At 53.7% G+C, this 21,913-nt stretch overlaps 10 protein-coding genes across 10 annotated transcripts; 4 read left to right on the top strand and 6 right to left on the bottom strand.

The window, feature by feature from the left end:
- Nucleotides 1-13: 13 nt before the first annotated feature.
- Nucleotides 14-493, bottom strand: N7482_004508 (uncharacterized protein; the record flags this gene model as incomplete). Its single annotated transcript, XM_056686633.1, has 1 exon — nucleotides 14-493. The coding sequence occupies one exon, from the start codon at nucleotides 491-493 to the stop codon at nucleotides 14-16; it is 480 nt and encodes a 159-aa protein (XP_056545375.1).
- A 1,590-nt stretch (nucleotides 494-2,083) lies between these two features.
- On the top strand, nucleotides 2,084-2,890 carry N7482_004507 (uncharacterized protein; the record flags this gene model as incomplete). The annotated part of the gene is made up of 1 exon (XM_056686632.1): nucleotides 2,084-2,890. One exon carries the CDS (start codon nucleotides 2,084-2,086, stop codon nucleotides 2,888-2,890), a length of 807 nt encoding a protein of 268 aa, XP_056545374.1.
- A 290-nt stretch (nucleotides 2,891-3,180) lies between these two features.
- N7482_004506 (aspartate aminotransferase) lies at nucleotides 3,181-4,784 on the bottom strand (the record flags this gene model as incomplete). The annotated part of the gene is made up of 5 exons (XM_056686631.1): nucleotides 3,181-3,282; nucleotides 3,349-3,696; nucleotides 3,770-4,410; nucleotides 4,499-4,577; nucleotides 4,665-4,784. The coding sequence occupies 5 exons, from the start codon at nucleotides 4,782-4,784 to the stop codon at nucleotides 3,181-3,183; spliced, it is 1,290 nt and encodes a 429-aa protein (XP_056545373.1).
- Nucleotides 4,785-5,861: 1,077 nt separating this feature from the next.
- On the bottom strand, nucleotides 5,862-7,889 carry N7482_004505 (U4/U6-U5 snRNP complex subunit SNU66; the record flags this gene model as incomplete). The annotated part of the gene is made up of 1 exon (XM_056686630.1): nucleotides 5,862-7,889. One exon carries the CDS (start codon nucleotides 7,887-7,889, stop codon nucleotides 5,862-5,864), a length of 2,028 nt encoding a protein of 675 aa, XP_056545372.1.
- An 846-nt stretch (nucleotides 7,890-8,735) lies between these two features.
- On the bottom strand, nucleotides 8,736-9,449 carry N7482_004504 (aminoacyl-tRNA hydrolase PTH2; the record flags this gene model as incomplete). The annotated part of the gene is made up of 2 exons (XM_056686629.1): nucleotides 8,736-9,040; nucleotides 9,128-9,449. The coding sequence occupies 2 exons, from the start codon at nucleotides 9,447-9,449 to the stop codon at nucleotides 8,736-8,738; spliced, it is 627 nt and encodes a 208-aa protein (XP_056545371.1).
- Nucleotides 9,450-10,206: 757 nt separating this feature from the next.
- N7482_004503 (uncharacterized protein) lies at nucleotides 10,207-11,125 on the bottom strand (the record flags this gene model as incomplete). The annotated part of the gene is made up of 3 exons (XM_056686628.1): nucleotides 10,207-10,276; nucleotides 10,345-10,745; nucleotides 10,820-11,125. 3 exons carry the CDS (start codon nucleotides 11,123-11,125, stop codon nucleotides 10,207-10,209), a joined length of 777 nt encoding a protein of 258 aa, XP_056545370.1.
- A 2,838-nt stretch (nucleotides 11,126-13,963) lies between these two features.
- Nucleotides 13,964-15,650, top strand: hcsA (homocitrate synthase; the record flags this gene model as incomplete). Its single annotated transcript, XM_056686627.1, has 6 exons — nucleotides 13,964-14,027; nucleotides 14,090-14,319; nucleotides 14,392-14,472; nucleotides 14,545-14,612; nucleotides 14,685-15,111; nucleotides 15,156-15,650. 6 exons carry the CDS (start codon nucleotides 13,964-13,966, stop codon nucleotides 15,648-15,650), a joined length of 1,365 nt encoding a protein of 454 aa, XP_056545369.1.
- Nucleotides 15,651-16,258: 608 nt separating this feature from the next.
- N7482_004501 (sphinganine-1-phosphate aldolase DPL1) lies at nucleotides 16,259-18,192 on the top strand (the record flags this gene model as incomplete). The annotated part of the gene is made up of 4 exons (XM_056686626.1): nucleotides 16,259-16,353; nucleotides 16,448-16,925; nucleotides 16,992-17,125; nucleotides 17,181-18,192. 4 exons carry the CDS (start codon nucleotides 16,259-16,261, stop codon nucleotides 18,190-18,192), a joined length of 1,719 nt encoding a protein of 572 aa, XP_056545368.1.
- A 501-nt stretch (nucleotides 18,193-18,693) lies between these two features.
- On the bottom strand, nucleotides 18,694-18,978 carry N7482_004500 (mitochondrial 54S ribosomal protein uL30m; the record flags this gene model as incomplete). The annotated part of the gene is made up of 1 exon (XM_056686625.1): nucleotides 18,694-18,978. The coding sequence occupies one exon, from the start codon at nucleotides 18,976-18,978 to the stop codon at nucleotides 18,694-18,696; it is 285 nt and encodes a 94-aa protein (XP_056545367.1).
- A 583-nt stretch (nucleotides 18,979-19,561) lies between these two features.
- Nucleotides 19,562-21,838, top strand: N7482_004499 (SNARE-binding exocyst subunit SEC6; the record flags this gene model as incomplete). Its single annotated transcript, XM_056686624.1, has 1 exon — nucleotides 19,562-21,838. The coding sequence occupies one exon, from the start codon at nucleotides 19,562-19,564 to the stop codon at nucleotides 21,836-21,838; it is 2,277 nt and encodes a 758-aa protein (XP_056545366.1).
- Nucleotides 21,839-21,913: the final 75 nt, after the last annotated feature.

The following is a 21,913-nucleotide window of genomic DNA, read 5'->3' as shown; positions in this document are numbered from 1 at the left end:
GTATGCCTTGCAACTAATCCTCATCCTCACATTCTTCAGAGCACAGAGTGGGCACCACACACGCCGAGCTGTCTCTCTTGAACTTAGCGTTACAAGTAGCTGGAGCAGGAGGCACAAGCGAGCTCGCAGTACTCGCAGGCAATTCCTCCAAACCCTTATTGGGCTGCCAATCTACACTCTTATGGTTATTGTTGGAGATGTCGATGCTCGTAACTTTGGTAACAGCGCTATTGCGCTGCAGGGTCGGAAACTCGTAGGATCTCCACACATTTGCCGCACCCTGCAGGGGAAGTTGATAGGCACCTTGTCCACCACCCTCCCCATCAAAGCTCTTCACAGCAAAGAACACCTCTCCAGAAGCCACCATTGCAAGGGCCTCGGCGTACCTCGCCGTATAGACTATGAGTCGGTTGGGTAGATCCAGTCTAAAGTCCATAAACCGGGCTTGCAGGACCTCATCCACGTACTGCTCGTCCAGGGCGTCGTTCCACATCACACCGCACCGGTTTGAGCTTGTCGCGGAAGCCTGTTCGGACTTGGACTGTGGTTGCGCCAAAGGAGTAGAAGACGGAAGGGCCAGTACTTACAGTGCCGCAGGTCTTCATATCGGCAACAAGGCACTCCACGGTGGGGAAAGAGACGCTTTCGGCGGCGCAGGCCCATTGTGCGGGTCTGGTTTTGCATCTGGCCCAGACACTGGCCGGTCTGCTGGCGGGGGTGGTATCATCGGAGTCGCGAGGTGCGGAAAAGCATGCTAGGGCTGGCGCAAGATGGCCTCCCAGTGTCAGAAGTACTGCAAGAAAAGCCTTGGAAAGCATGGTCTCTCAGAGTTCGGGCTGGTTCGCACACTGCTCGATCAAATTGGAACTGGTAAGCTAATGCTTTGGATCACACTAGGTACCATTTCTCATCTTATACCAGCGTTGCCCCTTAAAATAAACGATACGCCTACTGTTTTCGGTGTCAGTTTTGTTAACATCTTGCTTAGTACCCACTTGCGGGCCAAAAAACATACCAAAATCTGACTGTATATCCTGCTGCTTCGAGTTAGGTTCATGTTCATCAAACAGATCCTTGCAACCGATTTGGGGAAGCAGGACTGCACAACCTTAGAGATCTATCGAATGGACTAGCTAAGAGATTCATTCACGTTATACTTGCAAAGGTGTTGGTCTGCCGGGAATGAAACGCAGTCAAAGCTCGCCTTGTATGATTCGATGAGATTTGGACAAGCCCTTCATGATACATCGAAGGTTGAAAATTGCAGCTCCGTTATTGTCTGTTTGTTAACATGAAGGCTGGCCACTCAAGAGGAAGCAATCATCCATGTGAAGCTTTCATTAATGGGCTCTATAGTGAGGATGGCGAAGCTGACCCTGATGAGCCGGCCGTAATCAAAAGGATCGTTCACTTTCCGCTACATAGTCTTCTGACACCAGAGGCTTGGAAATGGCCCCTGCCAATGCCTCAAAAGGTGATATCTGCGCCACGGAGCCCCTTTTCAGAGAATGATAGACGTGGGGGCTAAGCCTTGCGAAATGCCGATTAGGGTTCAAAATGCATGTTTCACATCTACAGGTAATAGTGCGGTTGAGATGACTAGAATAAATTCTCATCCCAGACAAATCAGATGCCTTATTGTAAGCTGCCGTAACAAGCTGGATACGCACAGTATACCCTAGTATGCATCCAGGACGAACAAGATCAAGCGGAATCAAACCAGGATGAAAAGATTGAAGCAAGGAAGAAAATAGTAACGCTGTGGAGACAACCCCATGGCTCGTGCGACCGGCCGTGCCCAGTGGGCTGATACTCAGCTGTTACAAAGCCAGAGTTCATAACTGATCCAGAATTATATACAACGCAGCAAATGTGGCCTCCAACGTGACCTACCACTTGCTAGCGGTAAGTTATCACTCCATCTTTCGACATCAGCACATCAGCTCTTCCTGCCGCTCCGACAATTGACGTCTCGCCCCAGAACCATCGCGAATCACGTCCGGTTTTGCTATCATTCAGGTCAATAATATGCAAACACCTTCCAGGAACGAGACATTCAAATCGTGAGACTAGACTATTCAGCATGTCCGAACCGACCATCGCGAACCGCATGCTGAAAGCCTGCGAAGCAGGCGACCTCCCAGCACTTCAGCAACTCTTCCAGTCCCAGAACATCAAGCCAGGCACACAGGTCCGCTGGCAGGGCCCGAGTGATAGCCCCGAGGATAGCCCACCCCCAACCCACGAACTAGTGACCGCAGCCATCGCCCATGCCCACGTCCCGGTAATATCATTCATCCTCTCGATCTACTCGAAAGGCGATATCAGCTGCGGCACAATCGTCCAAGGAATCATCAATAACCCAAGTCTGGAAATCCTGGCCCTGCTCTACCGCCACTCGCCCGGCATAGTCAACTTCGAGTTCGACCCGCTACGCACATTCCTAACAGAAGCCTGCCGAGGCCCGCAATCGCCGTCTACACCAGCGAGCTCAGACCAGGTTGCGCTGCTAGACTATCTGCTCGACCATGGAGCTGCTCCGGATGAAGGGGCACTAGGAGGCTGCGGTGCTCTGCTTCCGGCCATCGAATCTGGATGGGTACCGCTGGAGATTATGAAGAAGATGCTAGCTCGGGGAGCCGTGGTGGGTATCATTGTTTTTGGAGCGGCGGTTCGGATGCGGCGCGTGGATGTGCTGCGGCTGTTTTTTGAGAAGGCCGAGTTTAGCGGGCAGCTTGATCCTCAGACCATCCTAGAGAAGGCTCGCGGGTCTGGAGATCGGGAGGTTGTCGCCGTGGTGGACGAAGGGATTAAGAAGTTGGAGCAGCGCAAAAATGCCAGCCAGGAGGGAGCTTCCAATAGCTGGTGGCAGTTCTGGAAACAGGCCTAGCTTACAGAGGTAGATTGGAAACCCATGATGCGCCACGCATTTACACCTTCACTAGAGCAGCTAAATGAATAATCGATCCAAAATCCCCATTGAGATGGACTTAAGCCGAGCCATGCTAAATATAACACACAGAGACATTAGATATCAGTACAAGGGCCGCGAGAAAGAAGCCACCCAAAAAAAGATCCTCCTCTCCGCACGAGCCCGCTTTGCTTTCGGTTTCCCCCCTTGAGTTGCCCTATATCCAATTTATTTTACCTTTTTGTTTTTCCGTCGCGTCTATTCCCTGTTTAACCAGTGATCTTGAAGATGGACTCGGCCAGACGCTTGACGTTGCCGGAGGTAATACCAGCCACGGAGATACGGCCGTCCTTGGTAGCGTAGACGGAGTGCTGTCGACAGATTTAGTTGCTGCGATTAAAGCCAGACAGAAGCGATTGGGGAGTAAAAGAGCTTACCTCCTTGGCAAGAACATCCATCTGCTCAGGCGTCAGGCCAGTGTAGGCGAACATGCCAATCTGGCTGGTGATGTGGGACCAGTCGTGCTTGCTGCCGAGCTGCTCGAGGTTCTTGCGGAGCAGGGAGCGCATCTCAATGATGCGGTCAGCCATACCCTTGACCTCGCCGAGCCACTGCTGGTTCAGCTTAGGGTCGTTCATGATGGTGGAGGCGACGCGGGCACCGTGGATGGGTGGGTTGGAGTAGAAGGGGCGGATCAGAATCTTGATCTGCGACTCGACGCGCTTCTTCTCCTCGGTGTTCTCGCAGACAAGGGAGAAGGCACCGACACGCTCGCCGTAGAGACCCTGCGGAACTCTGATTAGCCAATTGACCCCCTGTACGACCGACCAACTACTCGCGGAGCAAACCCGAACGCACCATGTTCTTGGCGAAGCTCTGGCAAAGAGCAATGTTGTGGCCCTCTTTGACGAAGTGGCGGGGAGCGAAGGCATCCTGGTCAGCGTTGCCGCTGGCGAAGCCCTGGTAGGCCATGTCGAAGAAGGCGAAGTGGCCCTTCTCCTTCATGACATCGCTGATCTGGCGCCACTGCTCCTGAGTAGGATCCACACCGGTAGGGTTGTGAGCGCAAGCGTGCAGCAGGATGATGCTGTTGTTGGGGGCGGCCTTGATATCGGCGATCAGGCCCTCGAAGTCCAGGCCAATGGTGTCCTTGTTGTAGTAGCGGTACTTCTCGACCTCGAGGCCGGCGTCCTTAAAGACGGCATTGTGGTTGGCCCAGCTAGGGTTGGGAAGGTAGACCTTCTTCGCGTGGGGGTAGAAGCGCTGGAGGAAAGCACCGCCGATACGCAGGGCACCGGTGCCAGAGATGGTCTGGGTGATGACGAGGCGGTCCTCGGTCAGAGCGGAGGAGTCGGCGCCGTAGGCCAGCTCAGCAGCGGCCTTGGTGAAGGCAGGGACACCGGTGATGCCGGCGTATTCCTTGTCGAAGCGGGAAGCAACGACCTTGTCCTCAGCCTCGCGGACGGAAGGCAGGACGTAAGGCTTGCCCTTGTCGTCACCTGAAAGCCCCAAAATATCCCAATTAGCGACCGATGCACTCTTTCCATATTCTACTTTCTCAATTTCTCCATCAATGGAAGAACTCACGGTAAGCGCCGACACCCAGGTTGATCTTCTCCTTGAAGGAGTCGGCCTTGAAAGCCTCGGTGATACCGAGAATGGCATCCTGTCACGCACAACGCGCATCAGCATTGGTCTTCAAAATTGCATTCCCATGCTTCGACTCCAGTCACATCCATTGATTGAAGCTTACAGGAGGACCCTGAGGCACGTTGGACCAGGCCGAGGCGTGTCTGGCACCAATGACGACGGTGCGCATGTTCGCATCGCGGGCGACAGCCGACCGGCTGGCCACACGCAGAGTGGAGAGCATGGTGAGATAGCAGGGGATCGCGGAGAATGGAGCGAAGAAGGACGATAGACTGCAGGTCTAGGAGCTAGGGATATGAAGTGGAAAGGGAAAAGCCGGAGAAGAAAAAGATCGGAGATGCTGCGGTGTTTAGGCCTGACTCATGTGATAGCGGTACCGGGTACTTCAGCCATAGTGTGGGGTACCGCACGTTCCGAAGTACCATCTACTTCACCGCCCGGCGACGGTACGGCGACGGTTGCGACCCGGTCGGATTGGCTGTGGCCTCCGCAGCAGGGCGCATCCTGCGGCCTCGTCATCGGGATTGCTAGGGGTTCTGCTTGTATGATTTGTTGCGCTATTAGGTTACTTTGTTGTTTGAACATAGTTTTGGTATTGGTTCTGATGGTTCTGATGATTGGCATCTGGGCCAAGAATAGAGTGAATAAATTGTCTCTCTCCTCTCACAACTAGCTTCTCTAGTATACACCGCTACTGTAGACGAACACAGCACAATATCTCCAATCTCGCCCTGCTCTCCCCGACATTGCATGAAGCCGGAAGCCCATTCCCCGGTGAGCTGAATAAGATTGGGCAGCTCCACTCGCGCAATATTTTCCCCTCACGCACAGTTGGGGTAAGTCCGAGTTTCGCGTGGGCAAGAGCCAAGAACAAGCTATTCACCCGGGAGATTCAGGATTTCGAGGGTTTCATCCATCCTAGGAGGCCATATCTGGATATGACCTCCATTGTTTGATGACCAGGGGCAGGGTGCCAGGGCACACGACTCGGTAAAATAGAGGGAGGAAATTAGCCGGGAGCGAGGCAACCCCACACGCGGAGAGACAGCTGGAGGAGGCGTTGTCTGATCGACCGGCGCTGGAGACCCCCGACCGACACCTCAGCCTTCAATTACGTGGTTGGCGGAGATTCGGGAGGACCATGACAGAGATAGGCGAGTGGCATCCATAAAATTGTTGATGCAGTAGAACTAGTAAAGGGGGTGGGGAATAATATCGTGAAGTGGACATGTCGCTGCTCTATACATACAATCAACTTGGAAAACAGAGGGTCCTGAGGCCGCGCCCGAGCTGCAGGTCTTCAGCCCAGGCGAACGCCGGCCTGTCGGTTCTTGCGCGCCTGTTGGCCCATAGCATTGTTCATGCCCGTGTGCTGACTGCTGTCCAAGGCGCTCATCGCCTCGCGCTTCTTCTCCTCTTCGATCTTCTTCAGTCGCTTCTCGGTCTTCATCTTGCCGCTGCCCTTGCCGTGGAACTGGTGGCTGAGATGCTTGAACGCCTCCTTCTGGTTCATCGAGCGCCCGTATTCGTCTGTATACTTGAGCTGCACGTCGGGCTTGTACTCGCGGTTGAAAATCTCTGCCACCTGGCGGGCTTCTTGCTGATCGCGCTGCTTGTTCTCCCAGCGTGCGTATTCTTCGCGCTCCCGGGCGGACATGCGGTCCAGCTTGCCGGATGCACGGTCGCGCTCACGCTGCATCCGAGCACGCCGCTCCGCGTCGGCCTCACGATTCAGCTTGTCCTGCAGGAAGCGCTGGCGATCGCGTAACAGAGAGTTCGAGCTGCTGCTGTCGGTTTCCTTGACCAAGCCGCGCTGCCGCAGCATCGAAAGTGTAGCTCCAAGACCTTGGTCCAGAGTAGATTCTTCTTCCAAGCCAGTGCCAGTAAGCTCTTGTGGAGCCCGGCTGGATTCTTCGCGCTTGAGACGTTCTTTAAGATCCTCCCCATCCTCAATATCATTGTAGCTCCGCTCCATGTTCACATCCTCAGGTTCCGCTTCGGGTTCGGGCTGAACACCAGTCTCTTCAGCTGGAGTCGCAGTTCGGCGTTCCTCCCGCTCGGGGAGGGTTGGCTTTTGTAGGTTGGAGACAAATTCAGAGGTCTCATCAATAACGAGACCAGGTTCCTCTGCACCCTCTTCCGGGGTGTCCGTCTCCATGGGCGTTTGAGACTCCTCTTCACGAAGCTGGCGAGCGAGGTCTTCCGGGCGCAGCTTCTTGCGCTTCTTGAATGCAGCGCGTCGCTGCAGTGCAAGCGAGGCTTGAAGGTCGTCATCGTCCACAAAGGAAACGTCTTCGTTAATCGGCTTCCGAGGGGCTGGAGCCGAAATTCCATTCGTGGAATCGATGTCCATCGATGATCCATTCGGTGTACCCGTGGATTCAGTCGTAGGGAAGAGATCCTCGTCATCCATCACAGCTCTTTGCTTTGTCGTCTTGTTCTTCTTCTTTTTGGGCTTCTTGATCTTGACCTCGCTGATGTCCATATAATCGGATGTGTGGACTTCCGGTTCCAAATCAAGGCTGATGACACCTCTCTTCAAGCCCTCTGAAACTCCTTGTCGCTTAGCTTGTCTTTCCTCCTCGGTCGAGCCTTTAGCATCCAGCGTAAATCTCTTTCGCTTCTTGCCTTCAATCTCTTCGTCGTATTGTGCAAGAATTCCCTGATTCTCGGCATTAGGGTCGTAGACGGGCTTCCGCTTCTTGAGCTCGAGTTTCTCCGCAGTCTTGTCCTTCTCGACCAGGGTAATGTCTTGGAGTTCATCGCCTTCTTCCTCGTCATCCACCGCCGCATCCTTCAAGGTAAGAATATGGTCTTCGCCTCCCGCAAAATCGCCGATCGCATGTCCGACCTTAATTCCAGCCAAGTCTTCGGCGGTGTATTGAGCAGCTGCCTCGCGCTCTCGCTCTGCCAGTTCCTCGGCAAGTTTGCGCGCCCGCTCCTTCTCCACCTTCTTGGTGCGTTTCTTGGACTGCATCAGCCATGCCTTGGTATCCAGATCTGCGCCATCATCATCTCCAAGTGTGGCGCCTTGCAGCTTCAGATTTCTCTGAGCGATATCACGCGCTCTCTTGATCGCGGCATTCTTCTCCTCCCGTCTCCGCTTTGCATCGGCGTCATCCTGAAGTTTCTTCCAGTTGTCGTAGCCTTGCGCTTGTCGTGTCTCTAGAGTGCTTGCAGGGTCATCGTCGGAGTCGGATCCGCTCGCGTCGTCCTTGAACTGCGGACCGGTGGCGTCGTCGGCGTTTGCTCCGGGGACGGGGAGTGGCTTGAGCCCAAGGGCTACTCGAATTTTGTTATTCTGCTCGATGGAAAGAGCGTCCGCCATATTGACGGTGTGGGCGAGCACGGCAACAAAAAACAAAAAAGAAATGTAAGGGCGGGATCCGAGCTCTTCGAGAGAAAGACCGTGACCCGTCCGTCGACCCTGATAACGGAACCCAGGTATCATCATGTGATCTAACTCTTATGCACTATACCCAATATAGACTAGTTCCACAAATTTCTCAGACGATAAATAAGAAAGTTCTGCCGCCGCTCCTTCACTTCTCTTCTTACAACCACGGATCTGTGTCCAGCACTCCTGTTCACGGAGAACCAGCTTGCCTGGTCTCTCTGTGTTTCGGTTGAGAGCTGGGCAGATCGACGACCATGGAGCCATCCATCTTCCACGTGTATGGCGAATTTACGCGTTCCTGTCGACAGATCTCAGATCAAATGTTTGCGCCGGGTTTCCTCGGGTCTTGAGCTCCCTCTGGTGAGCTCGGCTTGAGAGCCAGGTTGCGGACGGCGTCATATTCCATTTCTCTTTGCCGATTGGCCGTTGGCCAGTGAGGTTAGGGATAAACCATGACCAGCCAACATACCTATTTTCTAGCTACATACTGTAGAATTTTTACGCTTGTAGACGGGCAGCTAAAGACAGCCACTCTCAGAACGTGTTGGGTACTTGGGCAGATTTTCGTCGTGAAAAAGCTCTCATTCGCATGCAGAGTTCTCATGTGCCAGACGTGAACATCCTATTAGGTTGCCCGCGTCGGCAGAATCTACACCTAAGTCACTTTCTAGTTGAACTGGATCGCGGATCGCGGCTCGCACAGCTTATCATCAACATCATGATCGTCATTGCCTATCGCCTAGAGGGTATGTATGTATAGTATGATGTTTCTGTAGTTTACAGCAGCTTCAAGTGACCAGTCACACCGTCGACAACGCTCTTTGGTCCCAAGACGCCCAGCACCGTGCGGCTGCCACTCGCGATCTGAGTGCGCCCAGCGTCCTGAATAACGCGCGCGCAGAGCCCGAGGCTCATAGCCTGGGCCTGAAGCAGCAGCAGCTCGTCCTCAGCCTTGATCTGCAGCGCAATCTTTGCCTGGCCACCGCGCTCCCAGCGGCGCAGAATGGGGGAGTCAGGCGAGTGCGCGAGGAAATATTTGTAGCAGGCGAGGGTAGCGTGGGAGCACTGGGCGGCAATTTTGCCTGTAGAGAAAGCAAGAATACTCAGTTAGTGCTGCTGGTTCACCGTGAAGGCTTGAATTTCAATCTCTTTCGTGGACGAGCACATACCCTTGGTCATGCCCAAGTCCGTCCGCACAACCAGCACCAGCTTCACTTCCTCGGCGTTGTCCTTGAAGTTGGACAGCTCTTCGCCATTGCCTTCTTCCTCCGAGTCGCTTTCGTAGTCCTCGGAGTCTTCGTTGTCCTCCTCCTCGTCGGAGGAGTCCTTGTGGACCTTGACATCGTAGCCGTTGGGCCAGCCCTGCTTCTCTCTGAACAGGCCCAGCGAGGCACCTTGGCCGATGAAATATCCCGTGATGCCGGCGATAATGGCCGTCGCGATCACGTACGCGGCTGTCGTGGGAGGGAAGCGATCTAAAGGGGCCGCCATCTTGGTCTGTGAGATGGAAGGGGATGTTGGAGCGAATTGGACAAGGTTCGGTGGTGCTGCGGCGATAATTTGGCAGCGCGGTTCCACGGTGGCGCTTGGCGGCCTCACGCCTTACTGTGATTACACATTCGTGAGCTATTGCCTCAACCTATGCGGATGATACTGCATTCTGGTATTGAAACAATGTAAAAGGCTACTGAGATTGAAAATGTCCTACTACAATCACTAGAATGTAAATATGGTTGGCATGATAGTGGGCGTGGAGCCTGGTGCGCCGCCCAAAATATATAGTCATGTTTACACACAAGTTTCTCTGTCATGCATTTCATTCCTTCACAACCTCCCTAGGGTTCCGTACCTACTAGGCTTGAACTAGGATAGATGATAGTCCACGATGAGGAACACCTCAATCACACATTATTACTTTTCTTGCAACTAATTCCATGTGAAAATAAATCCGTGAAAACCCACCGTCATCCTCAGAACAGGTCTGCATGGGGACAGCTCATTTGCGATGACCACGTTGAGGACCAACTTTCAATTTTATTAGGGTCTGCCCATGTTTTGAATTCCGATCAAGTTGATTAAAACACCTATAGGAGCCAGCAAAGCCATAGACCAGGAGACAGTAGCTCCCTCCGAACCGCTCCAGAAAGGGGAACAGGCTCACCCGATGCATTGGTTCCATCGAAAGCCTACCGCCCACTATTTACAACCCAAAAATAAGGAAGCATGGTATATTCGCGAAAGAAAGCCTCTAGTTTGCACTTCCAGCTGGGGCAGGACGACGAGCAGGCTCAGTACCAACGTTACCCATACGGCGGCTCCTAAATTGCGACAGTGGTTAGCATGGGTGACAGCTGTACACGCGTCGGCTCGACGAATTTCAACTTACATGAAAGTGCGGCTGAAGAAACTGATACCAATCATGAACATCCAGCTGGGGATGGCGCCAATGGCATAGATGGCGTAGCCCAGAGGAACATTCAGGTTGTACTGGGCGAGCCAGCCATCGGTGGGGTGCAGAGCGCCCTCGTAGGCGTCAACCTTCTCGAAGTTCTTCTTGGAGTGGACCTCGTAGAGCTCCTCGGGGGTGACGGTGGTGCTGTTCATGTAGACAATGTGGAGAGGAGTGGGCAGGCGCTCAGAGCCCTCAGCCTGGGCCTGAGGAACCTGGAAGTAGTAGACGGTGGGGGGACCGGCGGACCAAGTCGAGCAGAGAACGCGCTCCTCCTCGCAGTTCAGCAGGCCAAGGTTGGGGGAGGTAGGGTCGGCGGCGAAGAGAAGAACAGATTCCTAGAGAGGTTGATGTGATCAGCACACGTCCGCGACGGTTACACATGATGTCAGGGGCGCCCGCGCCAACGTACCTTGAACGCCTTCTCGGCGTCCTCGCAGCGGCCGAAGCAAGTCTTGTTGCCGCCGGTCACGAAAACGTACCAGTCCTGGGCCTCCTCGGCGGGAGTCAGGAGGGACTGCCAGTTCTGCATGGTCACCGGAGTGACGCTCTTCTCGGAGACCTTCTCGGCCATCTTTTGGATGGGATCAACCGGGACGGCCGTCGGGACGAGCCCCTTGGCCTTGTTGAACCAGCCCTGCACACGGTCGGCGAGGGGCACCTGCTCCTGTGCCAGAGCAAGGGCAGGGAGGAGGGTGATGAGCGAGGTGAAACGCATCTTGAGTCTGTGACGCGCGGGAGGGTAAGCTGGGATTGGCGGAGGGAAAAACAGACACAGGCACAAGTGATGATGGAAAATATCACCGGGAGATCTGGAAACTCACCTTATGGTTGGCACAAAGGAAGAACAATTGAACGGCACCCGGGGGATAAGGAGGGAAAGCAGTCGGTCGTGTCAAGCCAGAAGGACGACAGCTGGCCTGAGCGCCCGGGCCAACCACAGCCGCGCAATTGACACGCGGGGGGATCCGATCCACCCTCAGCAGCCGCACGCCATGACACGCACTCCGCACCGCTGCAATTCATGTTTGTTTGGCATGGTTGATTACGAAAGGGCTAGTACCCACGGCCTGTGACCGGGGTAGGTCTGGACTCGAAAGCCACTCATGTATAGAACAATACCTTTAGTTGTAGGAAGCCGTAACTGCCATAGCTCCTGCGCCTTTCTCCACCTAGTCTAAATATGATGTGCAGCTTTCTAGAATCCATCCGAGGCTTCTACCTACTTCCTCCACAGACCCGCCAGCATCTATATACCAGCTGTATGGCTTATATCTGATCGGTGCTCAGAGCGTGGTCTTTCCAAGTGGCCCCTGTTGTAATGCCAGCATGTCTTGGCGAGATAAGCAGAACATGTCACATATGGGGGTTGGGTATCTTTGAAGCCGAGGGGCAGACGGGTGATTGTGTTTGGACATAGGGCAATACAGAAGAGGAAGATATTGTCGCCAGATCAGCATCTGGTTTGACATGAAGTGAGTAGACATCGACGGGTTCGTCTTGCATCATCGTCCATCCCATCACTGATTTCATCTGAAGACCATTCAGCAACATGGATACCGCTCATTCCCGTGTGTCCAAGCAGACGACTGCGGTTATTCTCGTAGCCATGCTGTTCATTTGGCCTCGCAGTTCTTGCCGCGAGCCTAGCCTGTGGCTGGGAGTTGACACGATTGTCCCTGGTAATGATGAATCAAGATCTGAATGAAGACATTCCAAGCGATGAATGCTCTGACGTATATCTGGTATGGAAAAGATGTAGAAACTACCTTAGGCTGTCTCCTATCCCGCACGCTGAGCGACAGTATGTGCCAAAGTAATCTCATAGAGATCGGACGGCACGAGGTTTGCCAAGTTAACTGCAAACCCCTGGACAAACCAAATAGTAAGTAATACGGACTGGATTGAACTCGATGATTCGCCGCCCATCTTCATTCTGTGCTTTGTACGCATGGTCGTTGGTTTGACCGGATGGTACCACCTTCATTGGGCACTCAAGCTGCTGCATGTACTGGCGAAAATCGACTCGCTGCCGAGACAGTCTATCTCTGCCATCCTACCGCACCATCCACTCCGCCTCCCTACCACCGTCCAGCTTCCCCTGCTCGGCCAATGTCTGCGGTCCTCCAACCCCTAAATGCTCGAACGGAAAGCTTCGCCTCGATCGAGGAAGCTACCAGAGAAGAAAGTACCTCTCCAATGTAAGGCACTGCAATGTCAAGCCAGTGACCGGAACGATCACATCATGAGGAGGAACATTGACGATTGCTACCCCGAGAGGCTGGGAAAGGGGATGAAACGGTTGTGTTATGCACTCAGCAACAATTTAGCATAGTGTATCGTAGTATCCTTAATAAAACGCTTCTTAAGACGCTATGCACGCGGAGAAAGTCGCCTGCCAAATAGAGCCAGCTTGGGCGTTGTTGAGGTTTTCTTATCGATGTTGTGCTTCCAATATTTGGGGACCAGGATATCAACCCTACGGTTGAAAGGTGCCCTAAGCGAGGATAATAGTCGCTCTGTCGTCTGAACATAGGAGAACCTAGCTTGGCATGCGACGGGCTATGGAGGGGGGGGTTGTGGGAGGATATGAGACGAAGTCGTACGGTATACTTAAAGCACGCGAGAAAGGAGCAGTCTTTCAGCGGGTCCACAAGAGCCCAACGAATTCAATCAAGGACTAAACCTTTCATATACCATAAACGTGTAAAGACCTAAATATTTAGGTGTTAATAAGCACGGAATAAGAATTCACGGACAGAATTCGTTGCTGGTGCTCGATGTGGGGGTGGAGAGCGAGGACACGGGGAGTATGACTACAGCGGCCCAGCTCGGTAGCACTTTATCACTTGGCGAGGGGGCGAGAAATTGGGTAAGTGATGCACTGTCAAAAGATTATCAATCGGAGGAGACTAGAGCGTGCACTACTCTGCCCACCGATGACGTCCGCTTGGGCACAAGCAGCGGCCTGAATACCTCAGTACCTTGAGTCAGACCCCGCCCTGGCCGATGTCGGTTCCCGCATGGACAAGGGCTAAGAAAGAGGGCAGAACGGGCATACTAAATCTCTACGCCACAACTGGATATCGGATGTACACAACTTCGTCTAATGCAAAGACGAAGGGTGTGTAGGATCTATGTCGGTGAGAATAAATGAGTGAACTCTTCAATTGAGCCATAGGAGGCGGTCCTAGGAAAAGGTCGTGTGTCCGTATGGAGTACAATCCGCGGGCAGGGCGGCCAGTGAGCGACTCCGGTCACTTCCCCACCCCCAAAAGGCGAAATTTTTCGTTTTTTTGCCGCCGAGCGAGTGAAGGACGATTACTACGCAAAGAGAACCACACCGCCCACTCCACTCTTTATGACTCTTCCTGGCTTCCGCTCCCTTCCAGATTTCCGAGACTTAAATATTACTTGTTTGACCGTGGACTTGCTGTGCTCGTCCATTCGTCTTGTATCCTGCCTCTGAAAACCCCCGGCCTTCTCCTCGAAGCACCCCGCAACATCCCGACCCCTCCACCTATCACCACCCCACCATCTACGCACTCTACGCACAATGTGTCCTGGTGCCGACACTGAGCCCAATGGGCAAGCTAACGGTGCCAACGGTACCAATGGTGGTATGACTCCATTCTGGAGAGTTTATTTACGCAGCTCGTCATGCTAACTCGACATTTTGCAGCTGATTTCGCCGGCTACACGGGTATCGAGACCCGCCAGAACCCTCACCCTTCCGCCTCCCGCAACCCCTACGGCCACAATGTCGGTGTTACCGACTTCCTGAGCAATGTCTCCCGCTTCAAGATCATTGAGAGCACTCTGCGTGAGGGCGAGCAGTTCGCCAACGCTTTCTTCGACACCGAGAAGAAGATCGAGATCGCCAGGGCTCTCGATGACTTTGGTGTGGACTACGTGAGTCATCGACAAAAATTCTAGACCGAAACGATCTCTTGAACACATAACTAATCTTTTTGGTGGTGGTAGATCGAGCTTACCAGCCCGTGCGCTTCCGAGCAGTCTCGTGCTGACTGCGAGGCCATTTGCAAGCTTGGTCTGAAGGCCAAGGTACGTTTGAACGACAGTGTGGCCAAAATCGCATGATTTTGGTTAGACATACAGGATCTAATTGTTTCACAGATTCTTACTCACATTCGCTGCCACATGGACGATGCTCGTGTTGCCGTTGAGACCGGTGTTGACGGAGTGTGAGTCACCCCACATACGCTTTTGCTTTCTCCCTCGAAATTGCCGGATTGGTTTCTGACTTTGTACTGAAGCGATGTCGTCATTGGCACCTCTTCCTACCTCCGTGAGCACTCTCACGGCAAGGACATGACCTACATCAAGAACACCGCTATCGAAGTTATCCAGTTTGTCAAGTCCAAGGGCATTGAGATCCGTTTCTCCAGCGAGGACTCCTTCCGCTCGGATCTCGTCGACCTGCTTTCCATCTACTCTGCCGTCGACAAGGTCGGCGTCCAGCGTGTTGGTATCGCTGACACCGTCGGTTGCGCTTCCCCTCGTCAAGTCTACGAGCTTGTCCGCGTGCTGCGTGGCGTCGTCGGCTGCGACATTGAGACTCACTTCCACAACGACACTGGCTGCGCCATCGCCAACGCCTACTGTGCCCTGGAGGCCGGTGCCACTCACATTGATACCTCCGTCCTTGGTATTGGTGAGCGCAACGGCATCACCCCCTCGGTGGTCTGATGGCCCGCATGATGGTTGCCGACCCCGAATACGTTAAGAGCAAGTATAAGCTGGAGAAGCTCAAGGACATCGAGGACCTCGTCGCCGAGGCCGTTCAGGTCAACATCCCCTTCAACAATTACATCACCGGTTTCTGTGCCTTCACCCACAAGGCTGGTATCCACGCCAAGGCCATCCTCAATAACCCCAGCACTTATGAGATCATCAACCCTGCCGACTTCGGCATGACCCGCTACGTCCACTTCGCCTCTCGCCTGACTGGCTGGAACGCGATCAAGTCGCGTTGCCAGCAGCTCAAGATCGATCTTACTGACGCCCAGTGCAAGGAGTGCACTGCCAAGATCAAGGCTCTGGCCGATATCCGCCCCATTGCCGTCGATGATGCCGACTCCATCATCCGTGCCTTTGCCCGCAACCTTAAGTCGGGTGAGGACAAGCCTCTGCTGGACCTGACCGCCGAGGAGCATGCCCAGTTTGTGGCCAAGGAGAAGGAGATTGCCGTCGAGGCTCAGGAGAATGGCCTTTCCGCTTAAGTGGTGTCCATTGTCTGTGTTCGATAAGCGTGCTTCTTTGCTCGCCAGAATATCCCCGCGTCTCTTCTGCGGTATACCCCGCAAGTAGAATCAAGATGCAGGAGGATCTCTGATGATTTGATGTGATTGATGCGTTTGGGACTTTTCCTTTTGTCAGGTATTGAAAAGTCTTTGGTTTGTTTTCTTTGTTTTTTTTTTTTTTTTCTCATCTGGAGTCCGTTCAAAAAAAAGAACGACTGGACTAGTGGGGTGCTTGGAGAGAGTCCTCTACTCTGTATATAAGCGTCGAAGCCTGGTTGGGCTGTAGCAATTACAACAACTCGATTTAAGACATACTCCACTCGTGCTTCTTGTATTTAGGAGCTCATTTTATTAAGAACGAAAAACGCAGTTGTAAACAGGCTATGCGGCCCGTTTCTCTCGTTGCGCCTGCGTCCATCCATTCTTCATGTGGCCAACTTCGAGCCGAACCTCGGCTTGGAAGGCGCTAGACTGCGACTGGCCAACGGGGCCCGCGGGCGGTCCGGACGTTACTTAACGTCCACCTCTGCGCCAAGTTCCCCAGCGCCCTTTGCATCATTACTCCCAGAGCGTACCTCTTGGGCACCATGAGTTCCTCGGCGCTCCCTGTCGCCCTGCAGAACAAGCTAATGGGCTACGGCCGGGCCTCCAGCGCGCATTTGTCCGCACTGAATTTGGACCTGTAAGTATATCCTTCCCGACCGGAGGGCACCTGCTTATTCCCCGCGACGCCGAACAACGATCGCCCGCTGACCACCGACGCTCGATGTTTCCAGGATCCGCAACATCGTATTTATACTGTTCATCCTCCGATACACGCGCAAGACCTTCTACTCGCTCCGGGGCTACGGCCTGTTCGGAAGCATTCGCAATGTCTACATAGCCGCCCGTCTCTTCTGCTACTCCATCTTCCTGCGTGCTCCCGGCGTGCGCGGCCAGGTCGAGAAGCAAGTCTCTACTGCGATCGCAAGCCTCGAGAACAAGCTTGTCCAGAGCGGTCCCGATGTGAAACGTTATCTCACTCTGCCGACAGAAGGCTGGTCTTCGGACCAGATCCGCGAGGAACTCAATAGGCTCGCTCGGCTGGAGCATACCCGATGGGAGGATGGCCGTGTCAGTGGTGCTGTCTATCACGGTGGCGAGGATTTGCTGAAGCTGCAGGCCGAGGCCTTCGGTCAGTTCGGCGTCGCGAACCCGATCCACCCTGATGTTTTCCCTGGTGTTCGGAAGATGGAAGCTGAGGTGGTTGCTATGGTATGATGTTCTCTGCGCTATATGTTGTGACTGCCTTGGAACCGTTTGACTAAAACACTCCCGCAGGTTTTGGCTCTGTTCAATGCTCCCACGGAGGGCGCTGGTGTCACTACCAGCGGCGGTACCGAGTCCATTCTCATGGCCTGTTTGGCCGCCCGGCAAAAAGCATTTTTGGAGCGAGGAGTGACGGAGCCTGAGATGTAAGCTCGGATATTCTTTCGAGCGCTGAAATATGCATTTGCTGACATTTCGCAGGATTATCCCGGATACCGCCCACGCGGCATTCATCAAAGCTTGCAACTACTTCAAGATCAAGCTGCACCGGGTGCCTTGCCCTGAGCCTGAGTTCAAGGTCGATGTTAACGCTGTTCGTCGTCTGATCAACCCCAATACCGTCCTCCTCGTGGGCTCGGCACCAAATTTCCCCCACGGTATCGTCGACGATATTCCAGCCCTGTCGCGTCTTGCTACGAAGTATAAGATTCCACTCCACGTGGACTGCTGTTTGGGATCTTTCGTCGTCGCTCTCCTTAAGAAAGCTGGCTTCCCTTCGCCGTACGAGGAGGAGGGTGGCTTCGATTTCCGCCAACCCGGCGTCACCAGCATCAGTGTGGACACTCACAAATACGGTTTCGCGCCCAAGGGCAACTCGGTCTTGCTCTACCGCAACAAGGCCTACCGCAGCAACCAGTACTTCATCTACCCCGACTGGTCCGGCGGTGTTTACGCCTCTCCCTCCGTGGCTGGCTCGCGCCCTGGTGCCCTGATCGCCGGGTGCTGGGCTAGCCTGATGAGCGTGGGCGAGACCGGATACATCAACAGCTGCACCGAGATTGTTAATGCTGCACGCAAGTTCGACTCTGCTGTCCGCGGACACCCTGTGATCTCATTGCACATGGCAGTTGTGGGTAACCCAATGGTCAGTGTCGTCGCATTCCGCAGCAAGAATGGCGCAATTGATATCTACGACATTGCCGATGACCTCTCCGCCAAGGGCTGGCACCTTAATGCCTTGCAGTCGCCTGCCGCCCTGCACTGCGCTTTCACTATCCCCACCGCCAAAGCTGTCGACCAGCTTATCAACGACGTGGTCGAGTGCATCGAGAAAGAGCTGGAGAAGGCTGAGGAGCGCCGCCGACAAGGAAAGGCGTACATTCTGCAGCGCGGCGACACCTCCGCTCTGTACGGTGTTGCCGGCAGCATCCCTGACAAGAGCATTGTCAGCCGTCTGGCCGAGGGCTTCCTTGATACCCTGTACAAAGCCTAAGCCCCCTTGTCAGAACAAGAAATTTCCTGTTTAGTGTACACCATCGGCGATTGCGTTTACCGGCTTCACATACCCACCTTCTAGCTGGCTTCGACTCGTCGGGGTGCCTTGGCGTTTTGCGGTGTCTTTGCTCGTGCCTTTCCTATCGACGCTAGAAAAAACGTTTAGCGAGTCTATCATTACCTCATTACCATCGGATTAATTCAAATTGCACATTAGCTCCGGCCATTTCTCTCAAATATGAGTAAATTTGTAATGGCATCCCGTATAGTACAGTTGAGGGTAAAGAAGACCCGTCAGAAGATAGGTGGACAACAGATAGAGTACATGACATAAAAGAAGCCCGCTCCATGCAAAATAATCAAGACAAAACACAAGAAAAGGGCTCAACGGTGCTCACGACACATCGCAGAATCCGTATCGAGAAACCACCACACCCAGCTAACATCAAGCAGTATGCAAGAAGTACGTGACGAAGATAGCAATCCTTCAATTCCTCTCTTACTGCCCGCTTAACTCATTGCGCTCCGCCACCCCACTCTTCTCAATATAATATCCCGGATCAGGTTTCCGCTCAAGACGCACTTCTTGCTTTGTAAGCGCCCGATCCACCTCTTGGACGGAGACAATCTCCTTGACCTTCATGATTTGACCAGCGATGGACGGAGACACGGGGTGGAAGACGATGCTCATGCGCTTCTTGAGACCAAGGGCCTTCAGGACGTCTGTTGATCGGCGCGGGAGACCGATTGCGGAGCGGAGGAGGGTAATGCGGAAGTAGCTCATTTTGAAAAGGCGAAGACGGACGATTGAAGGGGGTGAGTAGTTCGAATTGATCTCGTTTTGGAGGGAGGAAATATGCCTCTGATCCGCCGGAGGTGCTTCGTAGAATTTGGGTCGGTCCTCGTGGATCGGGGAGGTCCGGAAGTTCGACTGTGTAGTTGGAGCACCCGAGGTGATTCAAGTATGAATGTATGGTAATTGGGGCTCCACGAGGGAATATCTGCGGGAATCTGCGTCGAAGGCCGTTTGTGTCTATTGAAACGCGAATGCGCGACTGTTTCGCAAAATCAAGAGCGGTGGGTCACGTGGGGATATTCTGCCGGCATCGTCAAGGCGACAGCTCCGCAGCTCTGGAACGCGGGTGGACCCTCGATTGCAGCTCACGCCTATGCAGTGTGTTGTCCGGGCATGACCCCTCAATCCGGTTGAAGCGTCGCACCATATCGACTCCTTCCGGGCTTCCTGGCCTACGCCCACAGCACAATCCAGACCACGTATCCAACAGTCGAGCTAGCCTGGCGGGTGCTTCCCACCATTGACTGTATCTACAACGACTATTCCTCAGCCGATAAGGGCCCTATCGAACATGGCGCAAAACACAAACACCGATGGAACGGTGGTTATGCCGCGGTTGGAGGATATCCTGCGTCATCCCGAGGACCTCGACAAGATCAATGGCCTCAAAGCAGAGTACCAGCGGAAAAAGGCTGCTGTCGACTCCCGGCTCCGCGAGGGGCTTCGTGAACAGCTTGAGGCAGTGCAGCGCAGCATTGGTATTCTCACCGAGGGCCAGCGACAAGTCTCCAAGACCAAGGATGAATTACAAGGCATCGACAAACTATGCGCCGAGTCGCAGGAGAGCGTGGAGGACTTCGCCCAGATCGACAAACTGGCCCGGATTCAACGGCATTTTGATGCCACACTACTCATGAAGAAGGGTCTCGAAAATTTCAGTGCGGATATTCAGGAGGTGGAAGACTTGCTGAGGGAGGATGACGATGATCTGGAGAACCAACCAAATCTCCTCAAGGCCCATATGCAGATCTCCCGGTTACGAGACTTCCGTGATGAAGCTATGGACCAAATTCACAAATCGCACGACACGAGCAGTGAGGAGACCCTCATAGAGTACTTCCAAGGACTGGACTCGGTGATTGATTGGTTTGATGACCATCTTGGCACTGCGTGTATGAACCTGATCCCGTTGGTCCAGGAAGACAACAGGAGCATGGTGGTTCGATTGGCGGTGGTTGTAATGAATGAGGAGAAGAACGATGACACCGTCAAAGCCCTACAGGAAGCCCAGAAGGATCACAAGGACCTGGCGAGCCGCTTCAAGTCTATGAATATCGGCCCTAAGACTGTTCGGGGATACAAGAACAAATTCCTCCAGGCGATCGAGTTCTACGCGCAGAACCAGTTCAACAATACCAAAGACGAATTTCTCGAGGATCCGGACCATATGGAGAAGAGCTTCCGTTGGTTTTTCAATGATCTCTTCACAGTTCAGCAGGGCATGCAGGCTCTGATGCCGAAGAAGTGGAAAATCTACAAGACATACACTGATATCTACCACCGCATGATGCACGATTTCCTTGTCGAATTCATCGACGACCCCGAGGTTCCAGCAGACAACCTCCTGAAGATAATTCACTGGAGCGAAAAATACTACAAGAAAATGAAGAAGCTGGGTTGGACCCCTGGCGAGCTCCAGCCTAACCTTTTGGATGACCGCGAGCCGGAGCTGGTGCGACAGTGGCAGAGTGTTATCATCAACGCCGTGGAGGAGTGGATGGACCGCATTTTCGAAACAGACAAGAGAGGACTTGTGGAGCGGCAAGCGGACTCGCTGGATACCAATGCAGATGGCTACTTCCGCACCAAAACACAGGCAGATATGTGGCGTATGCTCCACGAGCAAGTTCAGGCCGCCGGGCAATCAGAAAGAGCTGACGTCGTCGAGGGTGTCATCGATGCCATGTTCCGAGCCCTGAAGGGCCGACAGAGTGCCTGGCAGGCACTTATCGACGACGAATGCAACAAAGCTAAGGCCCCTGGCGGCGACAATGAGGGAGTGCAACTGCTGCAGGACTGGCTGGTCGGCGTGGCCAATGACCAGATTGCCTGCATCGACGACAATGAGGAGACCGGCCAGACGGGCTACTTGACCAGATTCAAGGCCGACATCGAGCCTTTTGTGACACCAAAATACATGGCGACCCGGGCAGCATCCGAGTTAGAGGCTTTGCGTGATGGCTATGTCGACCTGAGCACCCATTGTCTAGCACTCTTTGTGGACGTCGTTTTCACCGTGGATCTCAGCTCTGTCCTCACAGACCTCTTCACGTCCAGATGGTATGGCGAGTTCGCCATCAAACGAATTACCACCACTTTCGAGGATTATCTGGTCGACTACGGCCCCGTTTTGCACCCTTCTCTCGTCGAAATTTTGGTCGAAGAACTATCAGACGAGCTGCTCGTACGGTACCTGTCGTCCGTCCGTAACAAAGGTGTCAAGTTCCGCCGCCAGGTCGACCCCTTCACAGAGAAGTTCAAGGATGACGTTCTCACCGTGTTTGACTTCTTCAAGAAATATGAGGATTCGTTTGAATCTACCATCAAGCAGAAGTGGCGATTGGTTGACTGGCTTGTCCGCCTGCTTGAGGCTGAGAAGGGTCAAGCTCTTGTGAACGTCTACGAGGCGTTCAAGAACGAGTACTGGGATCTTCAGCTGTCTTGGGTGGAGGCCGTGCTCCGGACTCGGGATGACTTTGAGCGCAGTATGGTCAGCTCTATCAAGGCCAAGGCCGCGGAGCTGTCTGTCGAGCGTGGTATGGAAACTATCATGAGCCGCCTGAGGTGATCAGCCAAGATAAGGGCTGTGATTATAGATCGATCGGCCACTCGGAAGGCTGCCCTACAACCTTGTTGGGACACA

This window comes from Penicillium canariense (assembly GCF_028826845.1).
Source record: "Penicillium canariense strain IBT 26290 chromosome Unknown utg000002l_segment0_segment0, whole genome shotgun sequence".
Taxonomy (NCBI): Eukaryota; Fungi; Ascomycota; class Eurotiomycetes; order Eurotiales; family Aspergillaceae; genus Penicillium; species Penicillium canariense.
The sequence above is the reverse complement of the archived record's forward strand: the minus strand, read 5'-3'. Positions and strand labels throughout refer to the sequence as shown.